At 40.3% G+C, this 21084-nt stretch overlaps 1 protein-coding gene across 1 annotated transcript; it reads right to left on the bottom strand.

Moving 5' to 3' along the window:
• Positions 1-12727: 12727 nt before the first annotated feature.
• On the bottom strand, positions 12728-13429 carry LOC138657048 (uncharacterized). The gene has a single exon (XM_069744536.1). It carries the CDS (start codon positions 13427-13429, stop codon positions 12728-12730), a length of 702 nt encoding a protein of 233 aa, XP_069600637.1.
• Positions 13430-21084: the final 7655 nt, after the last annotated feature.

Here is a 21084-nt window from a genome sequence, read left to right as displayed (position 1 = left end):
TTAGTGAATCAACTCCAATCTAATTTGAAGTTTATTTGGAGGAATTGTAGTTTATAAAAAAAAATTATATTGTGGTACCGTGTTAGCCAGAAAACTCAATGTACTTACCGTACTTTTCTGCCCAAAAAATGACAAAAGTACTCTATAAGTGATACTTTTGGAGGAATTCAAATAATAAAATTCATTATCCTAAACCATCACCTGCCTCATGTCGCCTCCATCCCTGCAGCTGCACAATCATTTGTGATGGTCTATGATCCTTCAAGCTCTTCACCACTAGATGATGAGGCCTCAAGCTGGGAAGTAGGGGTTGATACAATCACGGGCCTCAATGTTGGAGAGTAAGAAAAGAACCGAAGACCGGGGTGGAGGATCTGGAAACTCCGGTGGCTGCGGTGGTGCTGTATGACAGCTGAGGGCCTAAGATTGAGGAGTATAATCATTTTTAAACCCCTTTCTTCTCTTCCATTTATTGTACTTTGGAGACTGTAGAGACCTCAGAGTATAGTAAACATGTTTTCATGACAATCGGGTCACTTTCAATTCGAACCAATTTTATTAAGGCCAAATCGAATCTGTTGGGCAAATCAAGCGAATCTGTTGAAAAAGTATTTCAATACATTTTGTAACTGTGAATTTAATACAATATATGTGTATATAATATAACTATTTCATGTTTATTGTAAATTAAAAATGTTTTTTTAGAACCTCTAGTTAGAAAGAAACATGTACTGCTCATTGTCTCCAACAGGTAAACCACTGCTAAATCAAAGGTTGCGATGTAAAACCAAAAGTTCATTATTTGTTGTATCCCTATCCTGTAATTGTAGAAGGCTTTTTTATTAAAATTTCACATTTGGTTGTAGGATACATATTTAGTCAGGAGTAATGAGTCACAGATAGGTTTTTATTATGTTGGACGGACTACACTCTATTCAGGCCAAGAGTCTGTAAGACGAAGCCAAGCTGCATTCTAACGGCAGTAGGGAGTAGTGAGCTGATCCTGTCTTGGGCACTGGCCAAGATCTTGCTGAACTTGTTTAATATGAATTTGAGCTAGAAGTTTATTTTTACTAAGATTCATTTTTGTTTTATTTGTAGAAATGGAAGGGGTCGTGAACTTTTGTGTCTGATAGAGATTTAGTGGACCGCGTAACAAGGCAAAATAGTCTTCAAAGACATTGTTTATGTGACTACCGTAGCTATTTCTGATGTGTTACTCCACTTTTCAGTCTTAAGAAAAACTTTGTCACCGGCCCAAAAAAAATCGAAGGGTATGATATTAAAACAAGGCTTAAGTTTGTCTACTCGAGAGGTGTATGCTCTGAAGTTAAGAGTAACAACCTGATAGACTTGGCTGGCATTTGCTTTGGAGTTGGGTTGAACTATTAAGGGTATGCTCCTTGCTGGTTTCGTTCCCTTTATAAATGCATACATTCAAATAAATCCGGGTGTATGTCACAAAATATGGTTTTAAGGTTTTTGCTGGAACTAAAAGGTTTTCCAACAAGTAAAGTGAAGAAATGTTCTGTAAGCCAAAGTGACATCAAAATACTCTTAAAGCTATGGTCATACAATATACAGAGCATGGGGCCAAAGTACTTGATAGAGGTATAGTGTGTTCTGCCAGATTAAAAACAAATTTAGCTATGGTTTTCCACTACAGAGCATCTGACAAGTGGTGTACCTGGATAGTGGATCCTCTGCCCTAAAGGGAACATTATTTATTTCTAGGTTGCACAATGGGACATTATTGCTCTTCGTGGGGCAAACATAGATTTTTATTACTGCCTAAAGTGCAAATAGAGGGCACTGTTACAGTGTAGGAGCAGAAAGGGGCAGTACTACTATGGGTGACACAAAGGGGGCATTGTTGCTTAGTGGGACACTGAAAGGAGCACTATTACTATTAAGCTAGGGTCACACCAAAGTATATTCTTTCATCCGAATGAATCGGACCGATTCTGCTAATCCCACTCTGATCCGAGTTTGATCAGAGTGTGAGCATAGTGAGCTCTGATTCTTTTGGATAAGGAAAAGATGGAGAAAAATATGTCTCCATCTTCTCCATTCTGTCAGTCCATGGAAATCGGACTGCACACATATGTCATCCGAGTCCAGTCCGATGTTTTCCACGCACTCATTGACTTGCATGGTGGACTAGATCAAACTTGGGTATGCTGTGATTTTTTTTCCCAGCACTGGCTCTGTCCAAGTTAAAACTCAGACATGCACACGGCACCATAGATTAACTTTGGTCCAAGTACAATCCGATGTTTTGTCAAATCGCACTCAGACTGAAAATACAGTAATGTGCGCAATCCCTTAAAAAGGGAACTAAGAAAAATCACATTTATTGTGTGAGGCATAAAAGGTGACACTTTTACTGTGTGGTCAACTATTACGTTCTGTTTGGCACTATTATTTTCAAGGACACTCTTTGTGTAGACCTCTTTGTGTAGACCTCTTTTGGAAGGTAATTATAGTCTGCAACGAGCTCAGTTGCAAAAGGGATGAACACTAGCTACTAGCTACTATGATATTCTATCACACTAAGGAGCCATTTTATGCTTGTACATAATGAGGGTCCTTACGGGAACACTGCATCTTTAAGGTTGCACTTGTCTTATCGCTTATTATACAGCATAAACCAAATTTTAAGCACAAAATCAAACATGGCCCTCTGAGCAAAACAGCAAAACAAAACAAAATGGTAGCACTACGTGCAGTCCTTGCATTAGTGGGGGTCAGCCCACTCAGGGTTAGCCATGTCCTTTAACCCTAGAACGCATATTGGGGGCCTTTTAGGCCCCCATGCTTACATTTTTGCTATTATCTGCAAAATTACTTTAGCTAGAATTTTGAAACTCCAGGTATTCCTCAAGTATGTCGTTGTTGATAATATCCAGTTGTTCATATAATTTTTTTCATAGGCATTATGGTGTAACAATGCTTGTTTGGTGAAAACTACATCTGTACGAATTGGGGGCCTTTTAGGCCCTCGCTATTTTTATCATGTTCTCAGTAGTGTTTGTGTCTCAAGTTACTTTATTTGTACTCAGTAATGCTGGTGGAGGGGCCAGGTTGTGGATAATAACATGTGAGGATGTCATGTGATTTTTGGAGGGAGTGATAAGGCCATGACATCACCTCAGGTCCTTCGGAACACAGTAATGAGCTGTGTATAGAGTACTGAGGACAGTATACACTGTGAGCTAATTGCTGAAGGACCTGTGATAAGATAAGCTGTTGAGAGGAAATCTGATTCATTTTCAGTTTCTGTTTCTAAGAAGCTTGCAAAGGCTAGAGCTTGTGAGCCACAAAAATCCAGAGAATTGTACACCACCTAAAAGTATAAAAGGTAAGAGCTGCTGAGGGTGAGAGGAAGAAGGGGGGACATTACACTTACAGTGTGTCACACACAAGCAAAGAGTGGACAACCCTGATTCTGTTCATTGTTTTTTCTTTTAGTTTGCTAACATCTAGTCAGCAATGGCACACTCTTCCTCCAAGTGTCTGACTGACCAAGAGATTGAAGCGATTATGTTTCAAAGCAATGATGAAAGTGAACTATCTTTGTCTGATGAAGAATATCTGCCACCAGCTAATCAAACATCCTCATCCAGTGATTCTTCTGATGATGAAGAAGTGAATCTAGTGGATCCTCAAGAAGTGAGAAGCAGAACATCCAAAACGAATGTTTTTTGGGACAGTAATCCTACATTAGTCGGACGTACTCCAACACACAATATTGTGAGACAGGCTCAAGGAGCTGTGGGAAGTCCCAGTTACTTTACCCCTAAAGATGTATTCTGTACTTATTTTTCTGACAGTATTGCAGAAGAGGTCCTATTATGTTCAAATCTAGAATGAAGACGTATCGCTTCTGCCAATAATAAGTCCTGGAAAAATATCTCAAAAGAGGAACTTTATGCATATATTGGACTTTTACTGCTGGCAGGGAGTCAAAAATCGTATGATGTCCCAATATGAGAATTATTTCTGGACCCACTTTCTGATCCACACTATAAGGCGACAATTGTCAGTGGGCAGATATGAGGAAATTAGAAGAATCATTTGCTTTGATGATAAGCGAACTCGTGCAGTGAGATTTGAAACAGACAAATTAGCCCCTATCAGTTATATCTGGAACATATTTATCAAAAATTGCACAAAACTTCTGAAAAAATATCATGTCAGAATTGTTTGGAAGACTAATATAATAGAAAATAAAGTTAGAATAAAAATGTAGCTATAGATATCTATGCGTTTTTGTGTGTTTTCATGTCTTTGTGTGAAAAATTCGGGAAAAAAAAGATTTTTGGGTGTTTTCTGTGAAAAATTATAATTAAAATTTTGTCCACTATTCATATTTTATTGAGCAATTTTGAAATAAACATGTGAAAGTTATTTAAGTGTGTTTTTCTACATTTTCTACAATTCGTTAATATGTATATTTTTAACGTCATGCGTTCTAGGGTTAACAGATACCACGTGCACAAACACTTTTCTGGAGTTTTCCTCTCAATGCACTCAAAAAACCTGACTGCCCCTGGAGTTCAGTTATTTAAGCCCAGACCATGTGACTCCTCACCCATGTGATTAATCACATGACATCACACAGGTCCTGTCAGCACACGGCGGTGCGGGCTCTGCAGGTGGAGATAAGGTGGACAACCTCCCACCCTCTCTATGGCTGTCCACATAAAAACAACAGCCCATTATGCAACTTATCTTGAGCCTCACAACTCAATGTGCTGGAGGGACAAACTCTGGATTTTATTTCACTGACGCCATTAGCGTGGTGAAACATATCTCCCCTCCAACACTTTACCAGTGCCTTCCCAAGCTTTTTTCTGCAGCGCGGTCTGTCTCATTTCTACTGCAGGCTTCACCACCTTTACTACATTTATTATTCACAATTGATCCACCATATGTTCTGAGGAAGGCCATTTAGGCCGAAAAGTCAACTTTTTTATGTGGATCCTTTTGTTTTTTTCTTTCTTTGCAATAAGTATATTATTTCAGCATTGAAGAAGTGCCAAGTTCTATTTTCTTCTTGTATATGGGGTGGAGCCCTACTTGTGCACTCTATATATCCCATTGATTTTGAGATTTTTTTTTCATGACACATCATATTTTATGATAATGTTACATTTAGGTTGATATATTTTGCTTTTATTTATAACAAATATCAGAAATGTTTAAAAAATTAGCAATTTTCAAACTTTGAATGATTTTCCCTTTATTCCAGATCATAGTGCAGATACTGGGGAGCACCACATACGCCAAATAGGGTTTTAACTAGTAACAAGAGTACAATAACAATAGCAAAGTATTTCGCTCACCTGATGGAGTTGCAACATTGCAGCTTATTAAATGCATGAGGCAGCTGCATGCGTCAGAAGACCGAAGAAAAGCTTGATCTAGGTAGATGGTGTCTATGACTGCGTTGCTGATGAAGATTCAAGGATATCAAAAAGTTCCATAAAAAAGTTTTATATAGCCAGGTTTTTTAAAGTCAACGTGTTTCAAAGTCACACCGGACCTCTTCCTCAGGACAAAACCTAATGGGCGTCATGTCAGGTTTAAACAGTTTTATATGCAGTCTTTTTTGGAAAAAAAAACCCTGCCAAGCAGAACATATGTCATGTCAAAGTTCAATCATCATATAATCAATAATAGTTTAAAAAGACAAAAGGACTTGGGACTTATTGATAATATAGAAGTACTAGCTGAAGAGCCCGGCGTTGCCTGGGCATAGTAAATATCTGTGGTTAGTTATAGCACCTCACTTCTCTTATTTTCCCATCACGCCTCTCATTTTCCCAATCACATCTTTCATTTTCCCCCTCATATCTCTCATTTTCTCCCTTACACCTCTCATTTTCTCCCTCACTCCTCTCATTCCCCCCTAACACTTGTCATTTCGACCTCACATCTGTCATTTTCCGATCACTCCACTATTTTCCCTCACTCCTCTTTCGACCCCACATCTGTCATTTTCCGATCACTCCACTATTTTCCCTCACTCCTCTCATTTTGCACTCACACCTTTTCATTTTCACCTCAGTATATACATGTTTGTCATCTCCCTTATATATAGTATACACCTGTATGTCATCTCCTGTATATAGTATATACCTGTATGTCATCTCCACTGTATATATAATATACCTGCTGTGTGTCATCTCCCCTGTATATAGTATATACCTGTATGTCATCTCCTCCTATATATAGTATGTACCTGTATGTCATCTCCTTCTATATATAGTATATACCTGTATGTCATCTCCTCCTGTATATAGTATATACCTGTGTGTCATCTCCCCTGTATATAGTATATATCTGTGTGTCATCTCCTCCTGTATATAGTATATACCTGTATGTCATCTTCTATATATAGCATATACCTGTATGTCATCTCCTCCTGTATATAGTATATACCTGTAGGTCATCTGCTCCTGTATATAGTATATACCTGTGTGTCATCTCCTCCTGTATATAGTATGTACCTGTATGTCATCTCCTCTATATAGTATATACCTGTGTGTCATCTCTCCTGTATATAGTATATATCTGTGTGTCATCTCCCCTGTATATAGTATATACCTGTGTGTCATCTCCTCCTGTATTAGACCTCGTTCACACATTATTTGCTAAGTATTTTTACCTCAGTATTTGTAAGCTAAATTGGCAGCCTGATAAATCCCCAGCCAACAGGAAGCCCTCCCCCTGGCAGTATATATTAGCTCACACATACACATAATAGACAGGTCATGTGACTGACAGCTGCCATATTTCCTATATGGTACATTTGTTGCTCTTGTAGTTTGTCTGCTTATTAATCTAATTTTTATTTTTGAAGGATAATACCAGACTTGTGTGTGTTTTAGGGCGAGTTTCGTTTGTCAAGTTGTGTGTGTTGAGTTGCGTGTGGCGACATGCATGTAGCGACATTTGTGAGATGAGTTTTGTGTGGCAACATGCATGTAGCAACTTTTTGTGTGTCGAGTTGCATGTGACAGGTTAGTGTAGCAAGTTGTGTGCAGCAAGTTTTTGACCTTCCCCTGACGAAGCCGTTCTTGCAACGGCGATACGCGTTGGGCTTCCTCCCCACGCTCGCCCTGCCTTCAGCGCCTTTTACCCTTATTTGGGTTTCTTCACAGCACCTCTCTGTATTCTGTCTGGCCGGACCTGGGACCTGGATACACTCTTCTTACAGGTGGTAGCTATATTTTGACATATGGGCATTGCTGCGGATGCACATCTATTACTATCATATTGTCCTATTTTTCTACTACCATATTTTCTGGACCCAGTTGTCTAGGTGCCTCTTGGTTCTTATATGCCACATTGACCTATATGGGTTCTTTCCCTATCTCTCAGTGGGCAGTATTTGTGCCTATTTGGTAGAGGTGCCTATTACACCCTTCATGCTATCAGGGTTTAGCTATACATGTGTTGTGCCTCATGGGACACTGATGGGGTGTTGTGTCATTTATTGCTATTCAGCATTTTGATTATTGGCGCTTTCATTTGCTTGTATTGTAGTGCTTTGGCGGGTGTACGTGGGGATGTCGGTATATTACCGTTTTAATTGTTTTTATCTGATGTGTCAATAAAAGTTTACCTTATTATTTATCTTTATTGTGTGGTGTGCAATCATATGAAGTGGTTCTTTTTTTCTTTTTTCTTTTCATGGTCTCTTACCACTTCTGTATGCACCCCGTATATATTTACCTATATTGGTAGTGCGCTGGTAGTCTATTCATATTGCAAGTTTTGTGCATGGCGAGTTTTGCGCATGGCGAGTTTTATGTGTGGTGCCTTTTGAGTATGTGCAAGTTGTGTGTGAGGCAACTTTTGCATGTGCTGCAACTTTTGTACATGTGGCAATTTTTCCGCGTGTGCAAGTTTTGCGTGTGGCGAGTTTTCCATGAGGTGAGTTTTGCACTTGTGGCGAGTTTTGCGTGAGCCTAGTTTTTGCATGTGGCGAGTTTTGCGCGTGGCGAGTTTTGAGCGGCAACTTTTGTGTTTCGACTTTTATGTGGCGAGGTTGGTGTATGTGTGGTGAAATGTGTGCTGAGGGTGGTATATGTGTTCAAGCACGTGGTAGTGTGTGGCGCATTTTGTGTGTGTCCATATCCCCGTGTGTGGTGAGTATCCCATGTCGGGGCCCCACCTTAGCAACTGTACGGTATATACTGTTTGGCGCCATCGCTCTCACTCTTTAAGTCCCCCTTCACATCTGGCAGCTGTCAATTTGCCTCCAACACTTTTCCTTTCACTTTTTCCCCATTATGTAGATAGGGGCAAAATTGTTTGGTGAATTGGAAAGCGCGGGGTTAAAATTTCGCCTCACAACATAGCCTATGATGCTCTCAGGGACCAGACGTGTGACTGTGCAAAATTTTGTGGCTGTGGCTGCGACGCCTCCAACACTTTTCCTTTCACTTTTTTCCCCATTAAGTAGATAGGGGCAAAATTATTTGGTGAATTGGAAAGCGTGGGGTTAAAATTTCACCTCACAACATAGCCTGTGATGCTCTCGGGGTCCAGACGTGTGACTGTGCAAAATTTTGTGGCTGTAGCTGCGACGCCTCCAACACTTTTCCTTTCACTTTTTCCCCATTATGTAGTTAGGGGCAAAATTGTTTGGTGAATTGGAAAGCGCGGGGTTAAAATTTCACCTCACAACATAGCCTATGACGCTCTCAGGGTCCAGACGTGTGACTGTGCAAAACTTTGTGGCTGTAGCTACGACGCCTCCAACACTTTTCCTTTCACTTTTTTCCCCATTAAGTAGATAGGGGCAAAATTATTTGGTGAATTGGAAAGCGCGGGGTTAAAATTTCACCTCACAACATAGCCTATGACGCTCTCGGGGTCCAGACGTGTGACTGTGCAAAATTTTGTGGCTGTAGCTGCGACGGTGCAGATGCCAATCCCGGACATACATACATACATACATACACACACACACACACACACACACACATTCAGCTTTATATAGTAGATGACGATTAAAACAAGCAAAATTTATGAAATTGAAAACAAAATAATACACTCATGTCGTTAAAAGTAAACGGCAATGTCACCCTGTATGGGGTGCAAACTAGTATTCAATGGATTTCCAAGATCAGGGATGGGATGGTCCTATCCTGCCTGCCACTTGGAAATTTGCTTAGGAAACTTGAGATTGTTGAAGTGAGGCCATAAAAACGTAAAGAACAGAGGAAAAAGACTGTGATCATGAGAGAAAAAAATATATACACCCTATTTTATTGAATAATCTACCATAAGTTTATTAAAAGTGAATTATGACAGAAGACAGGAATAACTTGTGGGTGAAGAACTCTGCTGCCTGAAAGTGCGCATGTGAAGCCACGATCATGGAGTCCCCCGGTGATGCTGGACACCACGGCAAGAGCACAGTATCGCAAATGAGCTGCCGGTAATGAAGCTCGTCAAAGGGTCAAATGAATCAGAATTGAGGGAGAAAGGTAGGAGATGTGCGCAATGGCTAACTAAATGAATGTGGCACTGCGGAGTAGCAGTTGGTCTTTCGGACTACAGAGCAGAGGATCCACCCAAGTAGTGTTCTGAAATGGAGAGCAATAAAAATTCTAGGTCAGTTGGTCATAGACGAACTGGTAAGGGAAGTTAGAAGAAAAATAATAATATCTAAATTATAAAATAGGATACACTCCAAAAATGGGGGAAATTATTTATGAAAGCACTCAGTAAATTAAAAGAGAAAAATAAAGATCCATTAAAAGAGATGTGCCTGTCCAACAAAATTACTAAATGTAATCTGAAGAATTGCTTATGCTTTTATACCACTTGCCATGGACTTTCGGGATTCACCCCTGACTCTACTGGTGAAACTTTCCCTATCAAAAGCCCCATGTCATGTTCCCCTAGTTTTGTCATATATACTGTATAATAATTTGCTCAAGCCGTAGATTATATGTGGGAAGAACGACCCAACCCCTACATAAAAGGCTCACATCGATCCAATATCCAAAAAGGTTTCCTCAAACATGGACTATGTTATTAGATTCCCCACATATCACAAGTATTCTGAACAAATATTCATAAATAATTTCCCATATTTTTGGAGTGTATCCTATTTTATATTTTACATATTATTACGGTGTTTTTCTTCTAATATCCCTTACCAGTCCATTTCTGACCTATTCACCTACCCCTAGAATTTGTATTGCTCTCTCAAACAGACGTTTTCCATCACATATGGGGTATCAGGCTACTCAGGAGAAATTGCACAACAAATGTTGTGGTGCATATTTGCTTACTATCCTTGTGAAAATGCCAAAGTTGGGGCAAAATTAAAATTTTGGTTGGAAAAAGTAAAATTGTATTTTTTTTCCATCCACATTGCCTTTAGTTTCTGTGAAGCACCTGAAGGGTTAATAAACTTCTTGGATGTGGTGTTGAGCAGTTTTAGGGGTACAATTTTTAGAATGGCGCAACTTTGGGGTATTTTCTGTCAAAATCACTACAAATGTGATGTGGACCCTAAAAAAATGGTTTTGTAAATTGTTTTGGGAAAATGGGAAATTGCTTATAAACTGCTATCCCTTCTAAAGTCTTAACAAAAAAAAAAAATGTTTCAAAAATTGTGCTGATGTAAAGTAGACATGTGGGAAATGTTGTTTATTAACTATTATGTGACATAACTTTCTGGTTTAATGACATAAAAATCAAAAGTTTGGAAATTCAGAAATTTACAAAATTGTCGCCACATTTTTGATATTTTCACACATAATCGCAAGTCATATAGATCAAATTTTACTATTATACTATAGTGGTACTATATGTTATGAAAAAACAGTCTCAGAATCACTTGGAAATGTTGCAGTATTTCAGAGTTATTACCTCATAAAGTGAAACTGATCAGAATTGAAAAAAATTGGCCTAGTCAGGAATGTGAAAACAGGTTCGGGGGCGAAGGGGTTAAATAAAAAAATATCCAAAAATTATCCTTCTTTGTAAGTTTGTGATCAGGCAGACCATTTTTTGCTTAACACTTACTCAAACTAACTGTGTCGCTGTCAGAGGTAACATCATGCTATGACTTCGATGAATGATGCGCCACATATTCCACTTTTACACATCCCTGTCCATTGCCTCTGCCACTTTTGAGTTACCATATATTTTGTAGAAAATTATAATTAAATTTTAAACCCCAATTATAAAACTTTTTCCCATAAACATGTTTCAAGAAATTCTAGGTAGGTAAGTACATGTATCGAAAGAAAAGCGTATCATTAGGTCAATGTATATGTTCAATGTGTACAGTTGACAAATTGGACTAGTAAAACATAAATGCAAAAAAACACATGTACAGTTATATGACTACATTTACAAAAAAAATGTTTTCTTTAATACAATTCAACTTCACTTCTCAAAACGAAAAGAAATGCTATTTAAGTACATATACAAAAAGCCAACACCAACAACAGGGTACCATATTGATGTGGCATATACGGATGTAAATTTTGTGCAAAAAAATTGTTTGTGACAAACACAGAATGGGATTTAGACAGTTGCAGTTAAATGTTAGAATTTTGGGGGAATTTTCTTTAGTGTTATTAAAAATAATTTTTCCCACGTTCCCACTTAGGTTTGCACAAGAAATGCAAAAACTCAGTACAATCACTTGTGACACGCAAGCACATTGTCTCTGATAGACACTGATTTCAAACTTATTTTTTTCTGTCAAAACTATTGTGCTGTCTTGATGTTGCTTTCTACTGCATTACGAATGAAGAAAAATATGTGTAATTGTATTTCAAATGCAGGAGGACAGATGCCAGCTGCACCATATCACTGATGAATCACACTAAGTCTGGCACTGCTGATGGCACCTCTCCTATTTCTCTGTCAATTAAATCTCGATACTATTCACAGACTGATATATTCTATGGTGCCGCAGTTGTACAAGACATTGCTGTGTTGAGTGTTTGTCCAATGTTGTAGAGCTTTCTCTTACTTTACCTATTGCTAAGCTATTAGCACTATCCTAAATCACCCTAAAATAGCTGTTGCATTCCCTGTCTCAGCTTTTTTATCGGCTACAATAGTCCTTCCTGATTGACTACACTATATCATTTGATATGATAGCTGTTGTATAGTTTGGTAGCAGAAGAAACTTGTGAGAGTAGATTATATGGTGCAATTCAACTTTTATCTTCACAGAACATGAGGTACATGCATCAGCTTCTTAATACAGCATAACAGGAAGTCTAAAGGACCTTTTACCAGAGAGAAAGTGAAACCAAAGTACAACAAGTATATGCATTACATTCAACTAAGCATATAACAGTAACAACATTGCCATCTACTGTCAGAAAAGTGTAAACTCCTCCTGCACACAAATAATTCTATATCTGTTGCATATCTGCCAACACCCTTTCTCAACAGTAAGGACTTGTTCAGTTAAGCCTAATTTCTTCATCAGTCTCTGATTTCTTTCAGCATTCAATGCATTTGTGAAAATATCTACTGTCATATCTTCAGTTGGGCAGTACTCTAAATTTAGGATTCCTTGTTCCTGGTGATCTCTCAAGGAGTGAAACTTCACATCAATGTGTTTAGTTCTTGGATTAACTCTTTCCATCTGAGCAAGAACTAGACATCCTTTATTGTCCTCATACATCTTTATTGGTCCCAATTGTTGTTGTCCTAAGTCTGTTAGCAGTTATCTTAACCATAGAACTTCTTGACTGGCATGTGCTGCAGCGACATATTTTGCTTCTGTCGACGACAGTGTTGCTATAGATTGTTTCTTATTAGTACAACTAGTTGATCCGCCTGAAAGCATGAAAAGATAGCCACTGGTAGATTTCTTGTGAACTTGATCTCCAGCCCAGTCTGCATCAAGGTATCCGATTAAAATGCATTTCTCACTTGCAGGTAGTTTCAGTTTAACACTGCTAGTCCCTTTCAAATAATGGATTACTCTCTTGACTGCATTCCAATCCATTTTGTTTGGCTTTAACACCTTCCTGCTCAAAATTCCCACTGCTGCTGCAATGTTTGGCCTTGTAACAGTCACAAGATATAATAATTTTCCTATTACCTTTATGTATTGTTCATTATTCGGTAACAGATTCTGTTCACTATTTATTTCCTTCAGATAGTTGGTTTCCATTGGAGACTTTACTGGTTTTGCATCTTTCAATCCAAATGTTTCAATTATGTCTTGAATCATATGATTTTGGTTAGGAAGGAAACTCTCGTCTTCTCTTTCTATCTGTATTCCTAGGTACTGTTTCACATTTCGCAGATCTTTCATCTCAAAGTGTTGATCCAAACTTTTCACTATCTCCGCTTCATCCTTTTCTTTTTCAAAACAAACTAAAATATCGTCCACATATATCAGCACATACTGTAGATCCATCGGTCTGTCAGTCTCTTTGAATATAGACAAGGATCCACTTTACATCTTTGAAAATGTTCATTTATGAGGACTTCTGTGATTTTATCATTTCACTAAATGGAGTCCCGATGCTATCGCATCAGGAGGGCGGTAATATTGCAATTGGGTCAGGCTTTGCAGCATTGAGAATTCCCGCTAAGTCATCTGGGTAATTTCACAATGCATCACTGGGAACAGAAGCTGGCGGCAGCATCGCGCGCATCTGTGGACGGCGGAAGGTGAGAATAGCACAATTTTTTTTTATTATTATTTTTAACATTATATCTTTTTACTATTGATGCTGTATAGGCAGCATCAATAGTAAAAAATTGGTCCGGGATGGGGCAACACACTGGCTCTGACTGGAGGGGAGTAGGGAGGGGGCAATTCACAGCCGGACTAAGCCTGTCGCTGATTGGTCGCGGCCGGCCGCGACCAATCAGCGACGCAGGATTTCCGTTACAGACAAACAGACAGACAGAGACAGACAGACAAACAGATGGAAGTACCCCTTAGATGATTATATAGATAGATGCTTTTGCAGCTTGTTTTAAACCATACAGCTCTGGCAAAAATTAAGAGACCACCACATCAAAACCCTGTTATGGGCAGCCCAATCTCCAGACCTGAACTCTATTGAAAACCTCTGCAATGTAATCAAGAGGATGATGGATAGTCATAATCCTGTAGAATGTAAGCCCGCAAGGGCAGGGTCCTTGCCCCTCTGTATCAGTCTGTCATTGTTAGTTTGTTTACTGTAAGTGATATCTGTAACTTGTATGTAACCCCTTCTCATGTAAAGCATCATGGAATCAAAGGTACTATATAAATAAAATATAATAATAATAATAATAATAAGCCATCAAACAAAGAAGAACTGCTTACATTTTTGCGCCAGAAGCAGTGTGAAAGACTGGTGGAAAGCATGGCAAGACGCATGAAAGCTGTGATGAAAAATCATGGTTATTCCATAAAATATTGATTTATGAACTCTTCCTGAGTTAAAACATTAGTATTGTTGTTTCTAAATGATTATTAACTTGTTTTCTTTGCATTATTTGAGGTCTGAAAGCCCTGGGGGTTTTTTTTGGTCGCAGAAGAAACTTGTGAGAGTGGATTGTATGGTGTAATTCAACTTTTATCTTCACAGAACATGAGGTACATGCATCAGCTTCTTAATACAGCATAACAGGAAATCTTCAGGACCTTTTGCTAGAGAGAAAGGGAAACCAAAGTACAACAAGTATATGCGTTACTTTCAACTAAGCATATAACAGTAACAACATTGCCATCTACTGTAAAAAAAAGTGTAAACTCCTCCTGTAGAAAAAGGAAGGCAGGGGGCACTACCAATGGGCCAGGGTGCTGGTCACAACCTATAAGATAAGTATAATAAGCGGTGCAGCTCAATGCATAGAAATAGCATATGTTAAACAAACAAGATAAAAGACTATGCATAAATATAGAACGCACTCCCAAACTCCAATTAAATAGCAAAAATACAAAACCCTCCTGCACACAAATAATTCTGTATCTGTTGCATATCTGCCAACAATAGCTGCAACTTTGCAGTGTCAAACTGAGGTGCCAAGGGACCAGCAGTATTCAACTCCAGGACCCCACTTTTCAGCTACATGCAAATGTGACATTATCCTCAATTACAAATTTATATAACAATGAATGAGGTAGATTGTTAAATGAATAAGATGCTCATATAAAAGTGGGGGGTGGCCCACTCTTGCACAGGGGTCCACCAGAGGATATTCCTGCTCTCCTGTGAGCCAAACCCTGGCTGCCATACATTATGTGGTCATGTCAGCTTTCTGTGACTGATGCAATTTTCTCCAACGTGTAAAATGGAAGATTTTTTTGACAATTTGCGTGAATCAAATATAAAATTGTTTGAATTTGCTGGGCCATGCAAATTTCACAAAATTTGTCAAGAATATGACTTTCATCTAATCAGTTTGCTCATTTCTACTAAACACTGTATCATTGTATTATGGTACATTTTTCACAAAAGTATTCTGCAATACCAAAGATTTTCAGCTTGAACTGTTTTTAGTACTTGTACTTAAATGTCTGTAAAATATGTTCCCTCCTTGTATTTTGTAAAGCTTCTTAATGTGTTTGGAAGTGTCTGTTAAATTTCTAGTCTCTTCTAGCCCAGGATCGAGGTATTAAACCCATCTAGACTTTGCTTCTATGATATAGACCATGCACTTCTCTAGCCTGACTTGTTTTTTCATGTCCTCCTTGAGATGTGTTCTGCAGAAACTTCTCATCTATTCTCATGTTTTACTATTACTTTTATTAACCATTTTGGTGCCTTAACTAAAGTTAAAACATCCTTCTCTCGTGGGACTGAAAAGTGACTACACATTTTTCATGTATAGTCATCCTATCTGGTGCCCTCCATTTGTCTCCCGCTGCCTTCTCTGCTCAAAATGATGTTCCATTCCTCTTGCATTCATGGTGACTTCCGCTTGGCATAGGCAGCACAGTGCTGAGTATAAACCACAGCGCCTCTGCCTCTCCTAATCCACAGCACACTTAAACCAAGTACTCATCTGTTCATCAGCCAGTCCAATCTGCACCTATCAGAGCTCTTCTGTTCATCAGCCGGTCCAGTCTGCACCTGCCAGTGCTCTTCTGTCCATCAGCCGGTCCAGTCTGCACCTGCCAGTGCTCTTCTGTTCATCATCCGGTTCAGTCCGCACCTACCAGTGCTCTTCTGTTCATCAGCTGTTCCAAATTTGCACTTGCAAGTGCTCATCTGTTCATCAGCAAGTACAGTCCGCACCTACCAGTGCTCTTCGTTTCATCAGCCGGTCCAGTCCGCACCTACCAGAGTTCTTCTGTTCATCAGCCGGTCCAGTCTGCACCTACCAGAGCTCTTCTGTTCATCAGCCAGTGCAGTTTGCACCTGCCAGTGCACTTCTGTTCATCAGCTGTTCCAAATTCGCACCTGCCAGTGCTCATCTGTTCATCAGCAAGTCCAGTCCGCACCTGTCAGTGCTCTTCTTTTCATCAGCTGGTCCAGTCCACACCTACCAATGCTCCAGTGCTCTTCCGTTCATCAGCCGGTCCAAGTCAGCACTTGCCAGTGCTCTTCTGTTCATCAGCTAGTCTAGTCCGTACCTGCCTGTGTTCTTCTGCTCTTCAGCTGGTTCAGTCCGCACCTGCCTGCGCTCATCTCTACATCAGCCGGTTCAGTCAGAATCTGTGGTTCCCATGTTCCTTCAGTGCCTGCATCTACAGTACCTTCCTTTGGGCCATGCCAGCTACCCATCTCTAAGGGGTCAGCTGCCATCTTCCTAAAGTCAGTCCTAGAGTAGCACCTGACCCACCTCCTCCGCCATGTGTCTAAGGTCGGATTAGGTGAGGATCCTAGTAATGCCCCCCAGGCTTTCCTTGGTCCTGGCACAGTAGTTCCACCACCCAGCCTGTTATAATTAAATGATGTAATAAAACAGTATTAAATTATTAGGAAGTAGTTACTGTTAAAATAGCTGTCTCGACTGATTTTTACTAAGATTTTACTAGGGGAAGCGAACCCCTTTAATGATGTTTGTTGCTCATGTGGGTCCGGGATGATGGCCCATATCTGTCTGCCCATTATTGACATGAGATGTAATGTAGAAGAAATGAGCTGATGTTACTGCAATGTCTGGATAACATCTAATGGCTTGCATCCTGCCATGTCTCCCTACTTACCAAAGCTTCCCTTTATATACAATACTGGAGGATTCCCTGACATTGTGCATTTAGCAGGTGCACTTTGTTCCGCCTGGCTGTCAGGTTAACGACCGCACCTACACTACTTATTCTCATGGAGCTTTTATAGCTGCTCTCACATATTTGGAAATATTCCAGTATATATAAAACGATGTACTTAAGTGTAAGACACAGGACCTTAGCATAATGGGGTCATTTATAAATCTTACACTGCGAAAGTGGCGCAAAAAATGACAAAAACACAACGTGGGATTCATATTATTATTAGTATTGCTTTCAAATATAATACTTTAATCGTAAAATATAGCAAAAATATAACATATTCTATAGCATAACAAAGAACAAAATGCACGGTATGGTACAGCTATATAGCCTGAAAAAAGATGATAACCATATACAATACACCTTAAAGGGATATCACAGGCGATAAAAACTATCCTTAAAGGGATTCTGTCAGCAGGATTTCACACAAATATTTATATATGCATGAAGCAGTTTCAAAGACAAGTCCAGAAATCCCTTTAGGGCAGTCCCACACGTCCAGATAATTCCGGTACCGGAAAAAAATCGGTACCGGAATTATTCGTGTCCGTGTGCCCCTACGTTTCTGTGGCACATCAGTGTGGCACACGTGCGGCACACGTGTGCCGCCCGTGTGCCCACTGGGTACCACACGCACCGTGCTGGGTACCACACGTACCAGCATCTGGTGCTGAAGCCGCGATTCATATCTTCCCTGCAGAAGCGTTTGCTGTAGAGAAGATATTAATAATTGTGTTTAAAATAAAGATCTATGTGCCCAACTGTGCGCCCCCCCGCTGTTCTGAAAATACTCACTCGGCTCCCTCGCTGGCTGGCGCTGCTTCCTGTTCTGGCCGCATCTTCTCCTGTATGCGGTCACGTGGGGCCGTTCATTTACAGTAATGAATATGCGGCTCCACCCCTATGGGAGGTGGAGCCGCATATTCATGACTGGAATCGGCGGCACCACGTGACCGCTGATACAGTAGAAGATGCGGCCAGAACCTGGTTTTGAGCTCAGGTTCCTGTTGATCGGACCCCCCACCTTGTCAGGTCACTGCGACCATACTCTGGTTTTTGAGCTCACATTCCTGTTGATGGGAGCCCCTCCCACCTTGGCAGGTTGCTGCAACCACACTCTGGTTCTTGTGCTCCGGTTCCTGTTGATGGGACCCCCCGCCTTATTAGGTCACTGCGACCATACTCTGGTTTTGAGCTCAGGTTCCTGTTGATCGGAACCCCCCCCCACCTTGTCAGGTTGCTGCAACCATACTCTGCTTTTGAGCTCAGGTTCCTGTTGATCGGACCCCCCCACCTTGTCAGGTCGCTGCGACCATACTTTGGTTTTGAGCTCAGGTTCCTGTTGATCGGAGCCCCCACCTTGTCAGGTTGCTGCGACCATACTCTGGTTTTTCAGCTCAGGTCCCTTCTGAATGGACCCCCCATCTTGTTGGGCTGCGGCGACCATACTCTGGTTTTTCAGCTCAGGTCCCTTCTGAATGGACCCCCCACCTTGTCAGGTTGCTGCGACCATACTCTGGTTTTTCAGCTCAGGTCCCTGCTGAATGGACCCCCCACCTTGTCAGGTTGCTGTGACCATACTCTGGTTTTTTAGCTCAGGTCCCTGCTGAATTGACCCCCCATCTTGTTAGGCTGTGGTGACCATACTCTGGTTTTTGAGCTCAGGTACCTGCTGAATGGACCCCCCACCTTGTCTGGTTGCTGCGACCATACTCTGGTTTGTCAGCTCAGGCCCCTGCTGAATTGACCCCCCATCTTGTTAGGCTGCAGTGACCATACTCTGGTTTTTGAGCTCAGGTCCCTGTTGATCGGACCCCAGCGTGCCCCATTTATCTGCCTACACACGTACAGTAGCCATTATTCGGCAGGTAAAATGACCGATTACAGCAGTCAGTTCTGGATCTTCTCTCACATCACTGATATATTTCCGGGAGAATTAAATGGTTGCTGCACTTTACCAAGGAACCACACTCCTGTCTTTGTGTACTACGTCTGCGGCACTACATCATTTTCTTCCACTCCATCGCATTTCACCTCGATTTGCAGAATTTATGGCGATCGGTCAGGTCACTAATCTGTGACTGTTGGGCAGGAGACCAGCGAATATCTTTACCTGCAGGCATTCCCACGTGATGATATGTCATCAATGCAGCATGCCCGTACGCTATGCCTCACCAGCCCAGCTAGCCAGATGAGCCGGGAATGGCGGAAAGTAAGAGGACATTGGAAGGTCTCCAGCCTGGCGGTCACAGATTACAGACCTGGCTGAAGGGAACGTAGTCCTGGAAATCATTTCTCCCATCTCACGTTTTGATCGTTTGTTACAGCATTTTTTGTGATGTTGCAGAGACCAAAACATTTTGTGGTTCTTGATTTTACGGTGTTTAACGATTGGCTTAATTATGTTTTATGTTTTGATAGACCGGACTTTTCTGAACGCGGCCATTACCACATATGTGAATTATTTTTATTATCTTTAAAACTCTTTTTTCATGTTTTTTTTTACTTTTTTTTTACTTTTCACTGTTTTTCTTAATAGTCCCCTTAGGGGTCTTGAAGCTGCGATCGTCTGATCTCTTGTGCTACGTACAGCGATGCTGTATATAGTATAAATCACGGTCCGGCCCAGGACTATATCACTTTTGTTATGTTCGGTATTGATGGCAAGTAAATGGGTCAGAGTTGTAACACCAGACACGGCCACATAGAAATGAGTGGCGCTGTTTCTCCAAAAGTCTATAAACTAAATCTGGACAATAAGCATACCGAGAATAATTGGATTGTATGTTAGTTATTTATTTATTTGCATTTTTTAAATCAAAATAGATAAAACATTCTAACTGAGCACAAATGTTATTTTTCTTTTCTTCTTTTTCTTTTTTAAATGTTACTTTTACATCGTTAAAGAAGCGGCACATTGTACGGCCAACAGGCATGAATAATGCAGGTGCTAGTAAGCGCCCATTAGTCAGAGGGCCACCGGCTAACTCATCTCATGGCTTTATTTATTTTTGTCAGTCATTCCGGGTCAAGAGTAACATAAATGTTGACCCCATCTTTCCAGTAGCCGGACCACCTTCACCCATTTAAGACTTTCCAAAATGAGAAGCTGCTTGTTAACTTCCATCATTAACAGTGAAGGGGATGTCTTAAAAAATAAGAGCAGCACGTCTGTAGGAACAGCTGGTTGTGTTTTAGATCATAAGCGACTTCTGACGCGGGAGCTTGTTCATTGTGTTCACTATTCCGATGGATATTCTTTTCTACTAATGTCCTAACTAAAATAAGGAAAGGTTGGACTGAACTTTTAAAAAAAAAAATCATATTTATGCAAAATATGATTATTTATTTTAACATTTTTTAAATCATGCTATTTTACCAGGAGTTATTAAGGAAGATTCTGATGAGGATCTGTTGAAAAAAAGGCAGTGTGAATATAGTTTATCACATTTGACAGCGTGTCGGGTTACTTCAAGGTGTATATAAGTGAAATGTTTTTTACTTCAGGACTTTTTTCTACTGTATCTTTAAGGCTCTGTTCACATGTGTATTGAGGGGTTATGTTGGGTTTTCATAATTTTATTCAGTCCTAACAGAATCCCCCATTTCATTCCATTGTCGTAAATGATGACTTTGTTGCTAGTGTGAACTGTTGTGAATTCTGTTGTCAAGCTCCCTCCTGTGGTCATGAATGGTACTTCGGCTGGTTCTGTCCATGGGCTTCCTCTGGTGGTTGTGAGTGGGGCTGTGGCTTCTGAGTTTCCTTCCACAGGTGACGAGGTTAATTCGTTAGCTGGCTGCTCTATTTAACTCCACTCAGATCATTGCTCCATGCCACCTGTCAATGTTCCAGTATT

The sequence above is a fragment of the Ranitomeya imitator genome, chromosome 1, assembly GCF_032444005.1.
Source record: "Ranitomeya imitator isolate aRanImi1 chromosome 1, aRanImi1.pri, whole genome shotgun sequence".
NCBI lineage: Eukaryota > Metazoa > Chordata > Amphibia > Anura > Dendrobatidae > Ranitomeya > Ranitomeya imitator.
Note: the sequence above shows the minus strand (reverse complement) of the source record. Positions and strands in the feature narration are given on the sequence as shown.

What these genes read in the sequence shown, in the direction of transcription:
- LOC138657048 (XM_069744536.1), bottom strand. Translation starts at nt 13,429, where the DNA reads ATGGATCTACAGTATGTGCTGATATATGTGGACGATATTTTAGTTTGT.